Below are 16197 nucleotides of genomic sequence, written 5' to 3'. Positions count from 1 at the left end.
CTACAAAAAAATACAAAAATTAGCTGGGTGTGGTGGCACACACCTGTAGTTCCAGCTACTGAGGAGGCTGAGGTGGGAGGATCGCCTGAGTCCGGGACTTGGAGGTTGCAGTAAGCCAAAATTGCACCACTGAACTCCAGCCTGGGTGAGAGAGGGACCCTGTCTTAAAAATGAAAAAAAAAAAAAAAAAAAGGAAGGAAATTCTGACACATGTTACAACATGGGTGAACTTTTTTTTTTTTTTTTAGATAGAGTCTCACTCTGTCACGCAGGCTGGAGTACAACGGCGCCATCTCAGCTCACTGCAACCTCCACCTCCCGGGTTCAAGCGATTCTTCTGTCTCAGCCTCTTAAGTAGCTGGGATTACAGGTGCACACCACCACACCTGGCTAAGTTTTGTATTTTTAATAGAGACGCGGTTTCACCACATTGGCCAGGCTGGTCTCAAACTCCTGATCTCAGGTGATCTGCCTGCCTTGGCCTCTCAAAGTGCTGGGATTACAGGCATGAGCCACCACGCCTGGCCAACATGGATGAACCTTGAGGCCATTATGTTAAGTAAAGTAAGCCAGACACAAAAGGACAAATATGATACGATTCCATTTATGTGAAGTACCAGAGTGGTTAAATTCAGAGAGACAAAAAGTAGTGGTTGCCAGGGGCTGAGGAAAGCGGGGAAGAGTATAAGGTTTCAGTTCTGTAGATGAAAAAGGTTCTTGGGTGAACGATGGTGGTGATGGTTGTACAACATTGTGAATGTACTTAATGCCACTGAACTGCACACTTAAAAATGGTTGAGACTACAAACTGAGTTCAGTGTATGCTGCTCGAGTGATGGGTGCACCAAATTCTCACAAATCACCACTAAAGAACTTACTCATGTAACTAAATACCACCTGTTCCCCAAAAACCTACGGAGATATAAAAAAATTTTCAAAAATGGTTGAGATAATAAATGTATGTGCATTTTACTACAATGCTTTAAAAAAGAAACTGTCTCACTTAAAGTGACAATAGCATCCCTTTGAAAGATGCTGCTAGACCATCTAAAAATGGTCAAATATACACATATTTGGTTATAAGAAGCTCATGTGTATCTGCAAGACCTGTCTAAGTTGACTAGTGTGTTTGTCATACTTGTTTAGGTTTTTCCCCTTTGTCTAAGTTGACAAAGAAACCTTTAAAATCAGGAAACTTTTAAAATAAGGTTAGGAAACATGTCCACAGAGCAGCCATGGATCAAAGGAATCACATCATTATTATTATTATTTTTCCGTTTTTTTGTTTTTGAGATGGAGTCTCCCGCTGTCACCAGGCTGGAGTGCAGTGGTGCAATCTTGGCTCACTGCAACCTCCACCTCCCAGGTTCAAGTGATTCACCTGCCTCACCCTCCCAAGTAGCTGGCACTACAGGCACGCGCCACCACGCCCAGCTAATTTTTATATTTTTAGTAGAGACAGGGTTTCACCATGTTGACCAGGATAGTCTTGATTTCTTGACCTCATGATCCACCCGCCTTGGCCTCCCGAAGTGTTGGGATTCCAGGCGTGAGCCACCGCGCCCGGTCAGGAATCACATTATTAAATAGTGCCATTAGCTTCATAACATTCCATTTATTTATAGTAATTAACTTATAAATGACTTCTCATCAATAAAATGGCCTAAGGAGCAACACTCTGGAATTTCCAGCTTCAAATGATACTTTCAAGTTTCAGAGGGAAACTGGGGAGAAGGAGTTCCTACCTTGTAGATGCAGGACTTTGCGTTCAGAAAGAAAAGCTCAATGGTAGCATTATCCTTCAGGTACGAAATGCTTTCAATATAGAACCTGAAAGAGAAAAGTGGTGCATGAACCACAGAAACAGCAGGCACAGAAAATAAAGTGGTCTCTTCAGCTACATGATTTGAGACGAAAGCTGGCACTCCCCATCCTAAACAAACAAAGGAGAAAGGCACCATCCATGGTTTTTCTATGACCCTATGGAGGACAAACAGTGTTTCTGCAGTTTGGATAGTAGGTTAGGACTGTCACGCCTAGTGGGCCTCACCATAGCCAAAGAACCGGGTCTGCCACCAACTCGTAAGAACGAATTCTCAAACTGGCCCTCTGCTTTCTTTGTCCTATCTGCTTTCTAATTTTACATAATGTTATTTGTTTTCAACACATTGCTTGTTTGTCCTAAACTGTCATTGAGTTGGATTTTCTTTCTTTTTTTTTTTTTTTTTTTTTTAGAGAGCCAGGGTCTTGCTCTGTTGTCCAGGCTGGAGTGCAGTGGTGTGATCATGGTGGTTCACTGCAGCCTTGACCTCCCAGGCTCAAGCAATCTTCCCATCTCAGCTTCCTGAGTAGCTGAGACTACACTTGCATACCACCACAACCGACTAATTTTTTTTTTTTTTCGGTAGATGTGCAGTCTTGCTTTGTTGCTCAGGCTGGGCTCAAATTATCTGCCCACCTCAGCCTCCCGAAATGCTGGGGTTATAGATGTGGGCCACCGTGCCCAGCCAAGTTGCATTTTTAAAAGATAATTTCTTCTTCTTAATCACAGCTTTCTTTGAAATGGTTACTACTACTCCCGAAGGTGATAAAGTGTGATTTGATTTCTGCACATTCGGAGAGCTGAGCTAAGTGTTCTTAATACTGCGATATTAATGCATATTAAGCCAAATGAGAATCGGATTTCATCTAGATGGAGCTTATAGATATTTTCAAGATGAAACATGCTGATACTATTTAAGTTTACACTAAATGTGCCTTTATAATATTGACTTTGGAGTTTATTAAATTCTTTAATGAGATAATGTGCTTGTACTGTCTAATGACCAGCCGCACTGAAGGACTAGGAGTTGAAAGGAAGAAGAGAGAACGGTTGAAATGCAGCATCTTAGAGGGAAGAAGGTTCTGAACAGGTGTGGCAACCCTTACGGTGGACTAGGAGGGTACTGGGTACCTGGGGGCTCTTGGAAACTGGGTTCACCAAGAAGAGGCAGAAGATGAGGAAGGTGAAATGAGAAGAAACAAGTACTACGGTTTTCTAGAACAGTGTCATCATCTGATGGCCAGAATCCTCTGGAGGGAGTCAGAGAGCAGTGATGGAGTCCCCAGCTCTGTGTGACTCAGGGCAGTCACATCATCCTGCCAGGCTTCTGTTATTCAGACTGTAAAAGAAGAGGTGGTTCTCTACCTAAGAAGCCCACTGGTTTTCAATATTGGAAACTACCTCCCATTTAAATGACAACAGCAGCAGCAAAAACGAGAAACCAACATCATATAAAGCAAACAAAATGATGCCCTTAGCTTCAAGAAGTTCTATTTATTTACAGTAATTCATTTAAAAATGACTTCTAATCAACAAAATCACCTGAGGGGCAACAGCTTGGAATTTTCAGCTTCAAATGATACTTTCAGATTCCAGTGGGAAATGGAAGAGGAAGAGAGTTCCTACATTGTAGATACAGGACTTCATGTGTCTTTTCAGAAAGGAAAGCTCAGTGGTAGCGTTATCCTTCAGGTATGGTAAAACATAAAAGGATTTATCCATAATTGGTCAGGTGCAGTGGCTCATACCTGTAATCCCAGCACTTTGGGAGGCCGAGGTCGGGGGAATCACCTGAGGTCAGGAGTTCAAAACCAGCCTGGCCAACATGGTGAAATCCCCGTCTCTACTAAAAATACAAAAATTAGCTAGGAGTAGTGGTGGGTGCCTGCAATCCTAGCTACTCGGGAGGCTGAAGTAGGAGAATTGCTTGAATCTAGGAGGGGGAGTTTGCAGTGAACTGAGATGGTGCCACTGCACTCCAGCCTAGACAACAGAGTGAGACTCTATCTCAAAAAATATATATATCCTTTACCATCCCTGAAGGATAATGCTACTGTTGGAGAAACACGAAGATAAAAACCCATGTCTATAGGCTACATCAAGCCCATGGCCCACCAGCTTGCAACCTTTTGTCTATACACTAAATAAATAAATAATACTTTCTATCATTTTTCAAATGTGTGCAGAGGCTGCTGTGATGAATACAATTCAAGTTTTTTTAAATTGGTGAGTGAATTCGGAGTAACTTCAGACATAAGATTTTCTCAATCCACAGACATCATTAGTACAATTATTATCATCTCAGGTTCTATAAAATTTGGAGGAATTACACAGTGGTCCTCATACTTGTAAAGCCTGAAAATTAATGGACTGGCTGATCTCTGCCCATAACCCCTGCCCCTGCCAAGCACTTGCCCCCTGCTTCTGGAGCAGGTGTCTTAGATCACAGAGGAGACCTCCATGGTCTCAGAGGCACAGTAAAGTTAAACAACTTTTATTCTTTAAGAATGGGGAGCAGAATGGCAGTAGCAAATTTTACATCTCAAAGCAAAATAAATTTGATTTGATTTGATTTTCAAAAAATAAATCTATACGGTAGCTCATGCCTGTAATCCCAGCACTTTGGGAGGCGGAAGCACATGGATCAACTGAGGTGAGGAGTTCGAGACCCGCCTGGCCAAGGTGGTGAAATCCCGTCTCTACTAAAAATACAAAAATTAGCTGGGCATGGTGGCAGACACCTGTAATCCCAGCTACTCGGGAGGCTGAGGCAGGAGAATTGCTTGAACCTGGGAGGTGGAGGTTGCAGTGAGCTAAGATCGCACCATTGCACTCCAGCCTGGGCAACAAGAGCGAAACTCCGTCTCAAAAATGAATAAATAAATCCACGTCCTTTGCAAAGGGCCTTTGGCAAAGGGTGGTCAGATTAACAAAAGAAACTAAAGGAAGGAAAATAATGAAAAGGGAGGAAAGGGAGAGAAAGGGGAGGGAAGGAAGAGAGAAAGAAATCCTAATACTGGAATATTAGCAGAGGCCTCCTGAAGTTGATGGCGGCCTCCGTGCTCTAATAATGATTTTGAGTCTAAATTCATATAAGGTCTGAAATAACTTAATTTTCAAAGTAATGCCATATGTTTCTTAAAAGAATCTCATTTGCTTTAGTTCTTAAAAATTAAAGAGTAAAGCATCCTGCCTCTTCCACCCCAATTTTCTCCTGAATAGTGTATTAAGAAAATATAACGCTTCCCTTTTCGTTTCCACTCTCAAATGATGGAAAACTGAATTCAGGTGGCAAATTCTACATCTCCGCGACTGCCTTCATTTCCACCGAGCTCTATGTTGTCTGGCCATAAAAGGGGCAGAGAAGGTACAGGAAATAACACGCATATTCTGAGATGAAGAAAAAAATCACCTCCTCTCGACAGAAGTGGAAAGCAGTTTTCTGTTAACTTTTATCACCAAGACGACAGCCTGGAAAACCCGGTGAGTTCTGGGCCTGTCATATCATTGTTCTATTAGGGGAGGCTATGGAGCTCATCCCAAACTTTCCCTCCATGCCAGTGAACTGCTGAGTCAAAAATGCCGGCAGAGAAAAAGAGCTCAGACCTCTCCACCCACACGCCCAGAGAGGCACGGTGCACACCAGGGGCACCAGGGACAAGAGCCTTTTGGGAAGATGGGGAGGGCTGATGGCTTGGATTCAAAGTCAAAATTTTCTTCTTCTTCTTCCTTCTTCTCTCTTCTTCTTCCTCCTCTTCTTTCTTCTTCTTCTTCTTCCTTCTTTCTTCTCCTTCTTTCTTCTTCTCCTTCTCCTTCTTTTGAGATGGGGTCTTGCTCTGTCACTCAGGTTGGAGTGCAGTGTGCAACCACAGTTAACTGCAGCCTCGACCTCCTGAGCTCAAGTGACCGTTCTGCCTAAGCCTCCCAAATAGCTGGGACTACAGATATAAGCCACCATGCTGACTAATTTTTTATTTTCTGTCTAGATGGGGTCTCACTATGTTGCCCAGGCTGGTTTGAACTCCTAAGCTCAAGTAATCGTCCCACCTTACCCTCCCAAAGTACTGGGATTACAGGCCAGCTTCTTCATTTATTTATTTATTTATTTATTTTTTAAATCCAGTGTTTGGCCGGGCATAGTTTTTGGCAGGGCATGCCTGTAATCCCAGCACTTTGGGAGGCTGAGGCAGGCAGATCTGTCTCAAAAAAAAAAAAAAAAAAAAAAAAGGTAGGTTCTTTTTCTGATTTTCAGGAGAGCCTCAGCAGTAGGTGGCGATGTTGCATTTCCTTAACTACCAGCGTGGAGCAGGGAGTGCTTCCAAGGTTCACAAAGAACATTCCAGGTCTCTGGGTAACCAGGGAAATGAAGGCTGTTCAGATTCAGAGGGTCTGCATGGACAGTTCCGAGTCTGGCTGTGTACTGACCATGGCTTTGTGATGCTTGGATGTCTGCGGCTTTGCTGGGCCTGGAGGGACTGCTGGTGCCAGCGTTAGCCAATTTCCAGACCCCAAGACTTCCACATGTCACCATGGATCCAGGGTCCACCCCTCCCGCCACCTCTCGGCTCTCACACCCAGGGCCACTATTCCTCCACCCTCACCACCCCAGGGACATGCACCAGACAACCAGGGGCAGCTCCCATGCCACAGAGCCCGCTGAAATTATTTAAACTAGCCAATCCCAAGCCTGCTCTCCCAGCCTTACTTGTTCCTCCCCACAGAAACCACAAAAAATGCTCTTGCCAATTGTTCCCCGGCTCCCCTGCCTCCTGACTAACCCCAGTGCCTCCCACGCGGCCCTGCGTGGCACGGTGTGGCCCCTCCTCCCGGGAACTGAGTGACGATCTTTTCAATGTCTGTCCTCTCCTCATCGGCTGGCCTCGCCACAGCTGAATCATAATCAGACCTACATTTTAAACTGGTTTTTGGGGCACATTTAGCAGGACTGAATCTTGGGGCACATATGTGAGCTGAAAGGAACACTCTAGATGGAGCACAGACCTCGCTAAGAGGTTTCCTGACTCCACAAGCAACCGTCCACCCAAACTAGCTCAGATGATCCAGACCCGAGAATATTTTATCAGAGAGTCTGAAGGAGAAATAAATAGGTGCGCTGTGTTTATGTGTTTGAGCTTATTAAATATTAAACAGCCTCTAAAGCCTCGGGGAGTCCCGTCCCCTTCTTTGACAAGTGAAAGCCTCTGATTGCAACAGACTGAACACTGTCTAGTCAGATGGCAAGGGCCCAGCCAGATGACATCAGCCAGGTCTCTCCTCCATCCCCCCTTCTCTCCCTTTCCCTTCCCCATCCAGCCCTGGGCACTTGGGAATCACTGAATATTTACAGCAAGTGTTAATTAAATGGACCAGTGATTTCATTTTGTAATGAACACAAATGTCACATTTGAAATGCCTACTCTTGGTGGCAAATAAGAGCCATGATAATGAGAGCAATAAACTGTGAGTTTCTGTAGCCAAGCCTCTGATGCTTAGAATCTCAATGCCTCTAAAATCTTAACTGGGACACCTAGCTGAAATATAGCAAGCTCTGGTTAGCAGGAACCTCATTTTAGATCCACGCCATCATTGTTATTGCGAGTGACAGGAAGTAGCAGCTGCTGTCTCCATCAGCCAGAGAAGACACCAAGAATCCGGCCTGTGGACTTGGCTGTAAAATCCTTCCTCCCCGATCAGGCTTCTCCTCTCTTATTTTTTTTGCTGCTTGCTTCAGTTTATTGTCTGTGAAACTCAAAGTTTGAAGAGGCAAATCTAATCTCTGTTTATTTTCTTACAAGGAGTTTAGATGATCAGAGCTACAGTGATACTTGGTAGAAGGATATGTAATTAAAGAATAATCCAGATATGTAGGCTTCATTCTGAGCACAAGGTTGTGCCTATAAAAAGACTACACACACACACACACACGCACACACACACACAACACACACACACAACACAGACTTCCTTAGGTGTGTATATTTTCCTTATATTTTTTCTTTACCTATTTCTAAAGCTTGCCTGGTGAACAATATCAGAGAGCCATTGTTCCCAAGCCTTCTGGAACTAAACAATGGTTTGCAGTTGAAGGTGCTCCTGGTCATATATGGACCACTGCTGGCTGCTTATAACGTGTGTGTGTGTGTGTGTGTGTGTGTGTGTGTGTGTGTGTGTGTTATGTGGTGAGGGGAGTGAGAAGAGGTGGACAGTTAAGCAGAAGTCACATCATACAAGTCACGCTAAAGATGTCCTCTTCTGAGGATAATGGAAAGCTGAAAAAAAAATATGAGCAAGGATCAGAAGAGAATTCTAGAAAGATGCTCAGTATCTTCATATAGGGGAGTTTGGAAGGGATCAAGACAACATGCAGAGATGAACAAGGAGATCTTGAGTCCAGGAGAGGTTTATGGAAGCCCTAATTACGATTAGGCTGTGTATGGAGAGTAAGGGATGGATAGGGAGCTGTTTAAGATGCAGGAATAACAGGGAGTAGTGACTGAGGGAACAGGAGGAGGCAGGTGGGAGGGAGCGGTGAGGTCAAGGTTGATTCCCAAGTCTCTGGTTTTGGGGGCCGCATGGGTAGTGGTGCCTATCACAAAGACAAGGAGGTGACACCGAAAGGGGAGCACATTTGGAGGCAGAAAGATGACAATGTCATTAGATTCCAGCTGCATCTGTGCGGAAATGCCAATCAGCGGAGACGGCCTGGAGCTCGGAAGAGAGGTCGGGACTGGGGCAGAGGATGGAGAGTCTCCAGCAAAGAGGCTGCACTGGCAGCTGTGGATGGGGGTGAAATCACACGAGGGGAAGGTGCAGGGAGAGAAGACAAGCAAGACGTGATCTCATGGACACCAGGGCTCGAGGGACAGCACAGCAGAACACGGAACCTGCCCTGAGCCAGGGACAGAGGGGACAAAGAGGAGGTGGCCCAGGAGAATGTAGTGCCACAGAGCAAGGGGGAACTGAAAGGCAGCATGTTCAAATGAGCCCAGAGCCACAGAGGCCACGTCGGAGCAGGGCAGAAGCACGCCTGTGGAGCCAGGGGCGAGAGACCTCCAGTGACCGGGGGTATGATAGCACTAAAAGCTGGACGGCCACAGAATGAGGAACGAGAGGCCTGTGGGGAAGGGGTGACAGCAAGGGCAGACCCATCTCTCGTGGCTGCTGCGTGCAGAGCAGAAGGGGTAGCAGAGGGCACTGGCTGGAGGTGGCTGTGCATCAGAGAGGGCGTTTTCTTCAGTTAGATTGGGACGTGGTCACGAAGGGGAGGAATCCACGGAGGAGATGCTTAAGATAGAGAAAAACAGAGGAAAGGCTCAAGGGAGAAGCTCTGTGAGGTGACAGAAGGGGCTAGGATTGAGGTACACATGGATCAGTGAGTGCTGGATGATGAGCTAAGGGTCTTCCTCTGAGATGCTCATGCATTTGCGTGTGTGCAGTGAGTGGGTTGGGAGGCCGCAAAAACCCCATTAAAGATACAATTTAGTTTGTGGGTAAAGAAGTAGGACTAGGAGCTCCCTGGTGCTGGCTTTGTTTTCTCTGCAGAAACATAAGCAGCAGCATCTTCTTAGAGCAAAAGCCTTGACTATCCAGGACCTGAAGCAAGAGGTAAAACCACAGTGGGGCACAGAGACCCTGAGCAGGCACCCCTGGCAGAACTGGCTAGAAATACTGAAGATCTGTGTGGGATTCATCACAATAACCATGAACCAACCTGAAGTTGCATGAACCTTTTCCTGACCACACCCAGAAGCTCGCGGGTAGAAATAAAAGGTGTGTGTGTGGTAGGACCAGTCCAACCCTGGGGGTGGGTGTGTGCATGAGAGAAAGGGAGAGACAGAGAAAGCGTGAGCAGCCAAGGGAGGTGTGGCCCAGGGTCAGGAAGTAGTTGGAAGGGTGCACAATGGATTTGCATTGAATTGGTAAAAAGAAATAGGACAGGCAGGGCTGATAGGACCTCAGAAGCTGGAGGAAATGGACATGAAATTGCCTGAGGACAGGGTCTATCAGTTTTGTTCACTGCTCTGTCCTTGGCTCCTAGAGCAGTGCTTACGCCAAGGGACATCTCAAGGGACATCTGTGAGCCCATAAATGAAGGCGTGGCTGATGGCGCAGAAACAGCACAGGAGGAGCAGTGAGAAAGCTGCTGCATGCTACAGCTGGGATGATGGTGGACTTGGGCTTGTAAGTCTCGGGAGTGACACAGCTCAGGGTGATGACAAGGTGCGAGTGGACCCTGAAGTTTTCTCTCTAGGAGACAGAAAAGCACAATGCAACAAAGAACACTTTTCCGCGGGTGTCCACGGTGTCAGAAAATGCAGAAAATGGCAAGACCTTCTCTAGTGGGACCAACAGCAAATGTCTCAGGTCCTGAAAATTCTTGCTTTACCATTTGAGATGGCTCTTCCTCCTCCAATGTGGCATTTCCAAGATATCCAGCGTATCCCTTCAGAGTGGCAGCCTGCCACTCGTGGTGGTATGCACCTGTCCTGAACACCATCTTTACAGGTGGACGCTGGTTCTGCAAACATGGCCAAGAGTGGGTCACAAGGAGGGCTGGGGTCACTGCCTTTGACTTGGCTGCTCCTGGCTCTGCCTACACAGGGAGCAGTGGAGAACTCTGGCCACAGGTCTTGGCAGGCTACCACACTGAAGGGATACACAGGATCTCCTGGAAATGCCACATGGGAGGAGGGTGTCACTTTTCCCCTGTGGAGACGGACGGCCTGCAGTAGGGGAGGACAGACACAAGGCTTGGAGTCACACCTGACCGAACAGATGAGATACCCGTCTTGCCTTTGTAACTTGTTAGCCATGCTGGGGAAGAATTTACAGACCATCCTGGGCCCCCATCTCCCTCTCTTTAATTAGGAATAATCAGACTTGCTTCCAGGGTTGCTGCGAAGATTAACAATCAGCCTTAGCAATGGACAGGTGCTGAATAATGGATAGTTCCTGTCTCTCTGACCTTTATCCTTTTTGGGTAATTATATTGAGACCCTGAAGCCACCGGGGATCACTCCTGGTGATTTGTTGGATGAAAAACTGGAGGGACCAGGCCCCTCTTAGGCCGAATGACAGGTCAATGAAGGCAGGATCTGAGTCTTCCCTTCCACCATCCCGACAACGTCCTGCAGCCTGATACTGGCCTCAGGGCCTCTGCAGAGGAACTGCTTATAGAAGAGACGCTGTCTGGCCTAGCGGATGGAGAGGGATTCTGAGTTCCAATTCGCATTATTTAATATATTTGGGTCTTATATTTCCTAATCTGTTGAATGGAGGGGATGATTCAGCCTGGTGTTTTGCATATGTATTATATCAGAATAATATATAAATCCCAAATAATAGCCCATCCTGGGGTACTCAGCCATACAGTGTTAATACCTCCATTCTCTGACTTTCTAAAACGTACCTTCGGGTACTTAGTTATCTTTTCCATGACCCTCTGTTTCTTTGTGTGTGTGTGTGAGATGGGGTCTTGCTCTGTTGCCCAGGCTGGAGTGCAGTGGCACAATCTCCGCTCACTGCAACCTCTGCCTCCCAGGTTCAAGTGATTCTCCTGCCTCAGCCTTCCAAGTAGCTGGGACTACAGGCACGCACCACCATGCCTGGCTAATTTTTGTATTTTTAGTAGAGATGGGGTTTCACCATGTTGGCCGGGCTGGTCTTGACCTCCTAACTTCAGGTGATCCGCCCACCTTGCCCTCCCAAAGTACAGGCATGCACCACCATGCCCAGCCTACCGTGGCCCTCTTTTATCAGGTGGTTCGATTCTGCTTTGCCACGAAGGCTACCTAGACATGTGGTATGCAGATGTAACATACAGACATTTATACCGAAGGAGAAAGGATGTGAGGAACCTGGGAGTCAGACTGCATCAAGATATGCAGGTGTCACGGCTGGAGGCTGGAGGCTGCTCAGAGTCCAACCGCGCTTCTGTTCAGAAACACACTGGAAAGGTACCCAGCTGGAGAGAAGCTCTTTTACGGACTCAAGCCTATTCCAAGTTCTGGGCTTTTGATGAAGATGATTCTCTTACCACTCCTTTGCAGAAAACCGCCTGTGAGCATCGCTAGGCAGATGTCAGGTTATAAATAGAGGATTCTTCCCAGGATGAAAAGCAAGGTAAAGAGATGGAATTCACCTATATCGAGAATCTGCCTCCTCTCTTGGAGAAAACAAATGATTGGTGTTTTGTTACTGCACTTCTCGGCCAGCTAAGAAGTGGGAACTCAGGGTAGTGAGGTTGCTGGTGACACCCCCCACCCCACCCTTGGAGGCTGCTGCAATAGGTCAACTGACTGGTGAGGGCCTGAGTTCAGGCAATGAGGAGGAGAGGGCAGTGCAGAGGGAGATTTTGGAAGCAGCAGCAGAGAATTAATGCACATAAAAATTCTAGGTTGGGAGGCCGAGGTGGATGGATCACCAGAGGTCAGGAATTCCAGAAAAGCCTGACCAACATGGTGAAACACCGTCTCTACTAAAAATACAAAAATTAGCTGGGTGTGGTGGTGGGTGCCTATAATCCCAGCTGCTCAGGAGGCTGAGGCAGGAGAATCTCTTGAACTTGGGAGGTGGAGGTTGCAGTGAGCCGAGATCATGCCATTGCAGTCCAGCCTGGGCGCCAGAGAGAGAATCCATCTCAAAATAAATAAATAAATAAATAAATAAATAATTCCAGGAAGAGGACAGAAGACTTCAAGATGTGTAGCCTATGTGACTGAGTAGATGACGATGCCACAGATTTGATGGGACCATGGAAGGTTAAGGGAGGAGAGAGAAGGTCATAAATTTGGCTTTGGACCTGCTGAGTTTGGAGTACTCAGGTGGGGCTGCAGGAGGCAATTGGAATGTGACATTTCCAGAAAGATTCGCTTCCATAGGAGCTGGAGAAGGAGGAGCGCATTCTGCTAGGTGGCGTGTATAAAGACATAGTGGAGAATGGCGGTCCCTAAATGTGGATTTGGAAATTTTTCTCTCAAATGAATGTTCTTTGAGGTTCCTGCTTTGGCCGACTAGAAAAACGGGTGGTGATGGTGGAAGTGTCTGTCATGGCTGTGGATCAGAAGTGGATGTTATATCTCGGTCTTCGGCCATCCCATTCCCCAATTCTCTCTATTGCTAGCAACTATTTCACTTCTGCAATGCTGGGTTACCTGCTTTTATGCAGAGAAGACAGGCTTGGAGTGATTTGGAAAGACCTGTGTATCTTAGAGAATGACACATCCAGCATCAATGTCAAGGTGCCCCAAGCTCTCCTGCAAGGACCCCCACAAATTGGAATAAAACACCTACTAGGCAGCCAAGCCCAAGATTTTCTCCTCTTGGCTAACGTTGGTGAACATCACCAGGGAGGTGGGGAGAGCCTGATATATGGTAAATGCACTCATCCAACTGCGATGACAGGTTAATGACCTGCTTCCATGAAACTGGAGTCCTGCCTGATACCACCTGCCCCTCCCAGAGGAATTGTTACTATTTGCTTTATATGGTTGCTTTGCCATAAATCTGAGAAACTGTATACACCATTAAAGAGAATATGGCATTGAAATCATTCCCACCAATAATAGAAATAACTAAGATGAGCTTGGATATGTTCACAGCTGTTAAACAAATCAAAAACGCATTAAGCGCAAGTTGAAATTTACTCTGCCAGCTAAGGAAAAGTCATACACTCGAGCCTGCTAAGTGGACCCTTTAACTCTTGTTTGAAGCTCTTCTAATGCCTTGTGCAGCTTAAGGATGTCTATGTCTGAAACTGCATTCCTGATCGTGCTCTTTAGGAACGACAGAATTGCATATCATTTGTGTCTCGCTCCTGAATTTCTGTTAGTATATTTTAAAAGAACAGAGTGTATGGCCTGGGTGTTTAGTGTTAGTGTCCATGTAAAGACTGAGGCATCAGGACTTAATGCTTCTGTACTTGTGTTAGTCAAGGTTCTGGAGAGAAAGAACCTGGTGGCTCCACAGACTGAGTGTTTAGGAGCTGCTGGATTGGGGGCTCAGATTCTGACTTTGCTACCAATTCAGACTTTGCCCCTGAACCCCTGACCTGCCCAGCCTCCGGCTTCTCAGAACCTTTTGCAAACAGAAGTAGTAAGTCCTGTTGTCTTCATAAGACTGCTGCAAATATTAACTGTTTAAATCACTATAGCCCACAAATAGTTCCCTTTGCAAGCACAAAACAAAATTTCTGAGACTAGATTTATGAATAGAAAAATGCCTATTGTTTCTGATATGTTATTAAACTGTATCCTCCCTTGGCAGGAAATGCAGATGGGCCTGTGGTTTGCTGCTGGGTTTCGACTACTCCTATTTGGGATAAACTACCCAAGTTTCACGAGATTCAAGTGGCATCCCTTCTGAAAGGAAAGGATACAAAGGCTTTTGTTATGTAGTTTCAAATTGCACCCAAGAAAGAATCCCACGGCCTGTGCTATAAGAGACTCATTGTTTGAGATATATGACCCTCCCCAAAAAGGCAGAAAAAAGTTTTTCTCATCATTCCACACAAGCATCCTAGTGCAAATGCATAACACACACGTCCTTGCACACTCACGGGCACACTCACAGGCACGCCCTGCACCCTCGCACCCCGTGTTTCCATCTGTGAGGCACGCAGCTCTACTACAACTTTTATCCCTGGCGATGAACCAAGACAAACTTGAGCTCTCATTCCACGGAATCACTCTGCCCTCCCAGACTTTTCTGATAAAGAACACAAAGAAGCAAAAGTATAGACACCAGGTGTACATACCTGACACAAAAGTATAAAACCACAGGTCCCGACTTTTTAGGGAAGTCATGTTCCAATACTCTTCGATCTAGTTGAAGCCAGTTTAAGTGTCCCCTGAGGAAAATAGAGACAAATTGGTTAGGGATTTGCATTTTGCAGAATTTTCTTTTTTGGGTTGAAGGTATATATGGAGCAGAATGTGCTGGATCGTAGATAAACTTCAATCTTATCTTCACCTTATTTTTAAATTTCTTTGTTTAAGTTTTATTTTTTATTTTTTTGAGACAAAGTCTTGCTCTGTGACCCAGGCTGGAGTGCAATGGCACGATCTTGGCTCACTGCAACCTCCGCCTCCTGGGTTCAAGCGATTCCCTGCCTCAGCCTCCTGAATAGCTAGGATTACAAGCATGAGCCACCACACCAGGTTAATTTTTGTATTTTTAGTAGAGACGGGGTTTCACCATGTTGGTCAGGCTGGTCTCAAACTCCTGACCTCACGTGATCCGCCCGCCTAAGCCTCCCAAAGCGCTGGGATTATAGGCGCGAGCCACTGTACCCGGCCACCTTCACCTTATTACTAGCTTTTCAGTACTGAAGAACCCAGTGGGATTATGTAGGGGATACCGAGTCAGCAGTGGATACTGTGTAGTGTGAGGGGGGAAAATAGGAACTGGAAAGTGAAGGGATTGAGACCTGCTGTTTCTCAGGGAAACACTGAAACGAAAATGTAATCAGAACTCTCCTTCTTGTCCTGAACTGCCTTTCCACCACACTCCCAACTGTCTTTTGTCCTGAAAGACTGAAAGCACACTTGAGAACATGTTAGCAATCCTCACCACATCTTGCTGGAGTGAAAAGCAAACCACACACAGTGTCTTAAAATGTTAAACTTACTGCCGGGGGCAGTGGCTCATGCCTTTAATCCCAGCACTTTGGAAGGCTGAGGCAAGAGATCCTCAGAAGAGAACCACTTTCCAGGCAGAAAGACCAGCCTGTGCAAAGGCCCTGTGGTGAGGGAGGACCCCAGCGTCTTAGTGTCCTGTGAGTGGAAAGCCATGAGGCTAGGGAGAGCCCTGGGGGCCACGTCTGGGAGGTCGGTGTTGGAAGAGTGGGGCAAAGCCATGGAAAACCAAGCTGAAGAATTTACTCTTTCCTTTCCCTGCTCTCTGTATCCAACGTCAGCCCATCGTCCTGGAGAAGACAGTCCTAGAATCACTTTATGGAGTAAATTCACATGGAACAGACCCAACTGACCCCACTGCATGTCCCTGGTGGCTGATGCCGTGTGACATGTGTGCTAAGGACTGTGGATAATGAGAAACAAAATCTGTATGCATCATTGTCTAAAAACGCTTGCTCCTCTCAGTACATGCTTAAACCCCCAACAAAGGAAAGAGAAAACACACAAGTGGCTTCCAACCCCTTTTTGAGGCTTCACTCAAACTGCACCTTTTGCACAAGAAAAAAAAAAAAACCCAAAAAAAAAAATCTCTCTCCACAAAACCCACACCTGTGGCTACAGGGAAGCCTTTTGGACCTGCCTTAGAATAGTGACCACCTGAAGAACTTTGGCCTGTTTTTCCTCTTTCTAAGAATCTCCAGTTGGAAAAAAAAAATTGCATGAACTTTATCTTTTTATTAC

The 16197-nt window shown here is 46.1% G+C and overlaps 1 protein-coding gene across 14 annotated transcripts in view; it reads right to left on the bottom strand.

The window, feature by feature from the left end:
* Nucleotides 1-16197, bottom strand: part of LOC105490635 (FERM domain containing 4A) — a 699298-nt gene that overhangs the window by 142178 nt on the left and 540923 nt on the right. For all 14 annotated transcript variants that reach the window (XM_011756455.3, XM_011756462.3, XM_011756457.3 and 11 more), the window contains 2 exons: nucleotides 14577-14669; nucleotides 1746-1830 (listed from right to left, as the gene is read on the bottom strand). In XM_011756455.3, coding sequence (XP_011754757.1) covers nucleotides 1746-1830; nucleotides 14577-14669 — 178 coding nt within the window. The remainder of the gene's footprint in view (nucleotides 1-1745; nucleotides 1831-14576; nucleotides 14670-16197) is intronic.

This window comes from Macaca nemestrina, chromosome 9 (genome assembly GCF_043159975.1).
Source record: "Macaca nemestrina isolate mMacNem1 chromosome 9, mMacNem.hap1, whole genome shotgun sequence".
In the NCBI taxonomy this organism is placed as follows: Eukaryota; Metazoa; Chordata; class Mammalia; order Primates; family Cercopithecidae; genus Macaca; species Macaca nemestrina.
The sequence above is the reverse complement of the archived record's forward strand: the minus strand, read 5'-3'. Positions and strand labels throughout refer to the sequence as shown.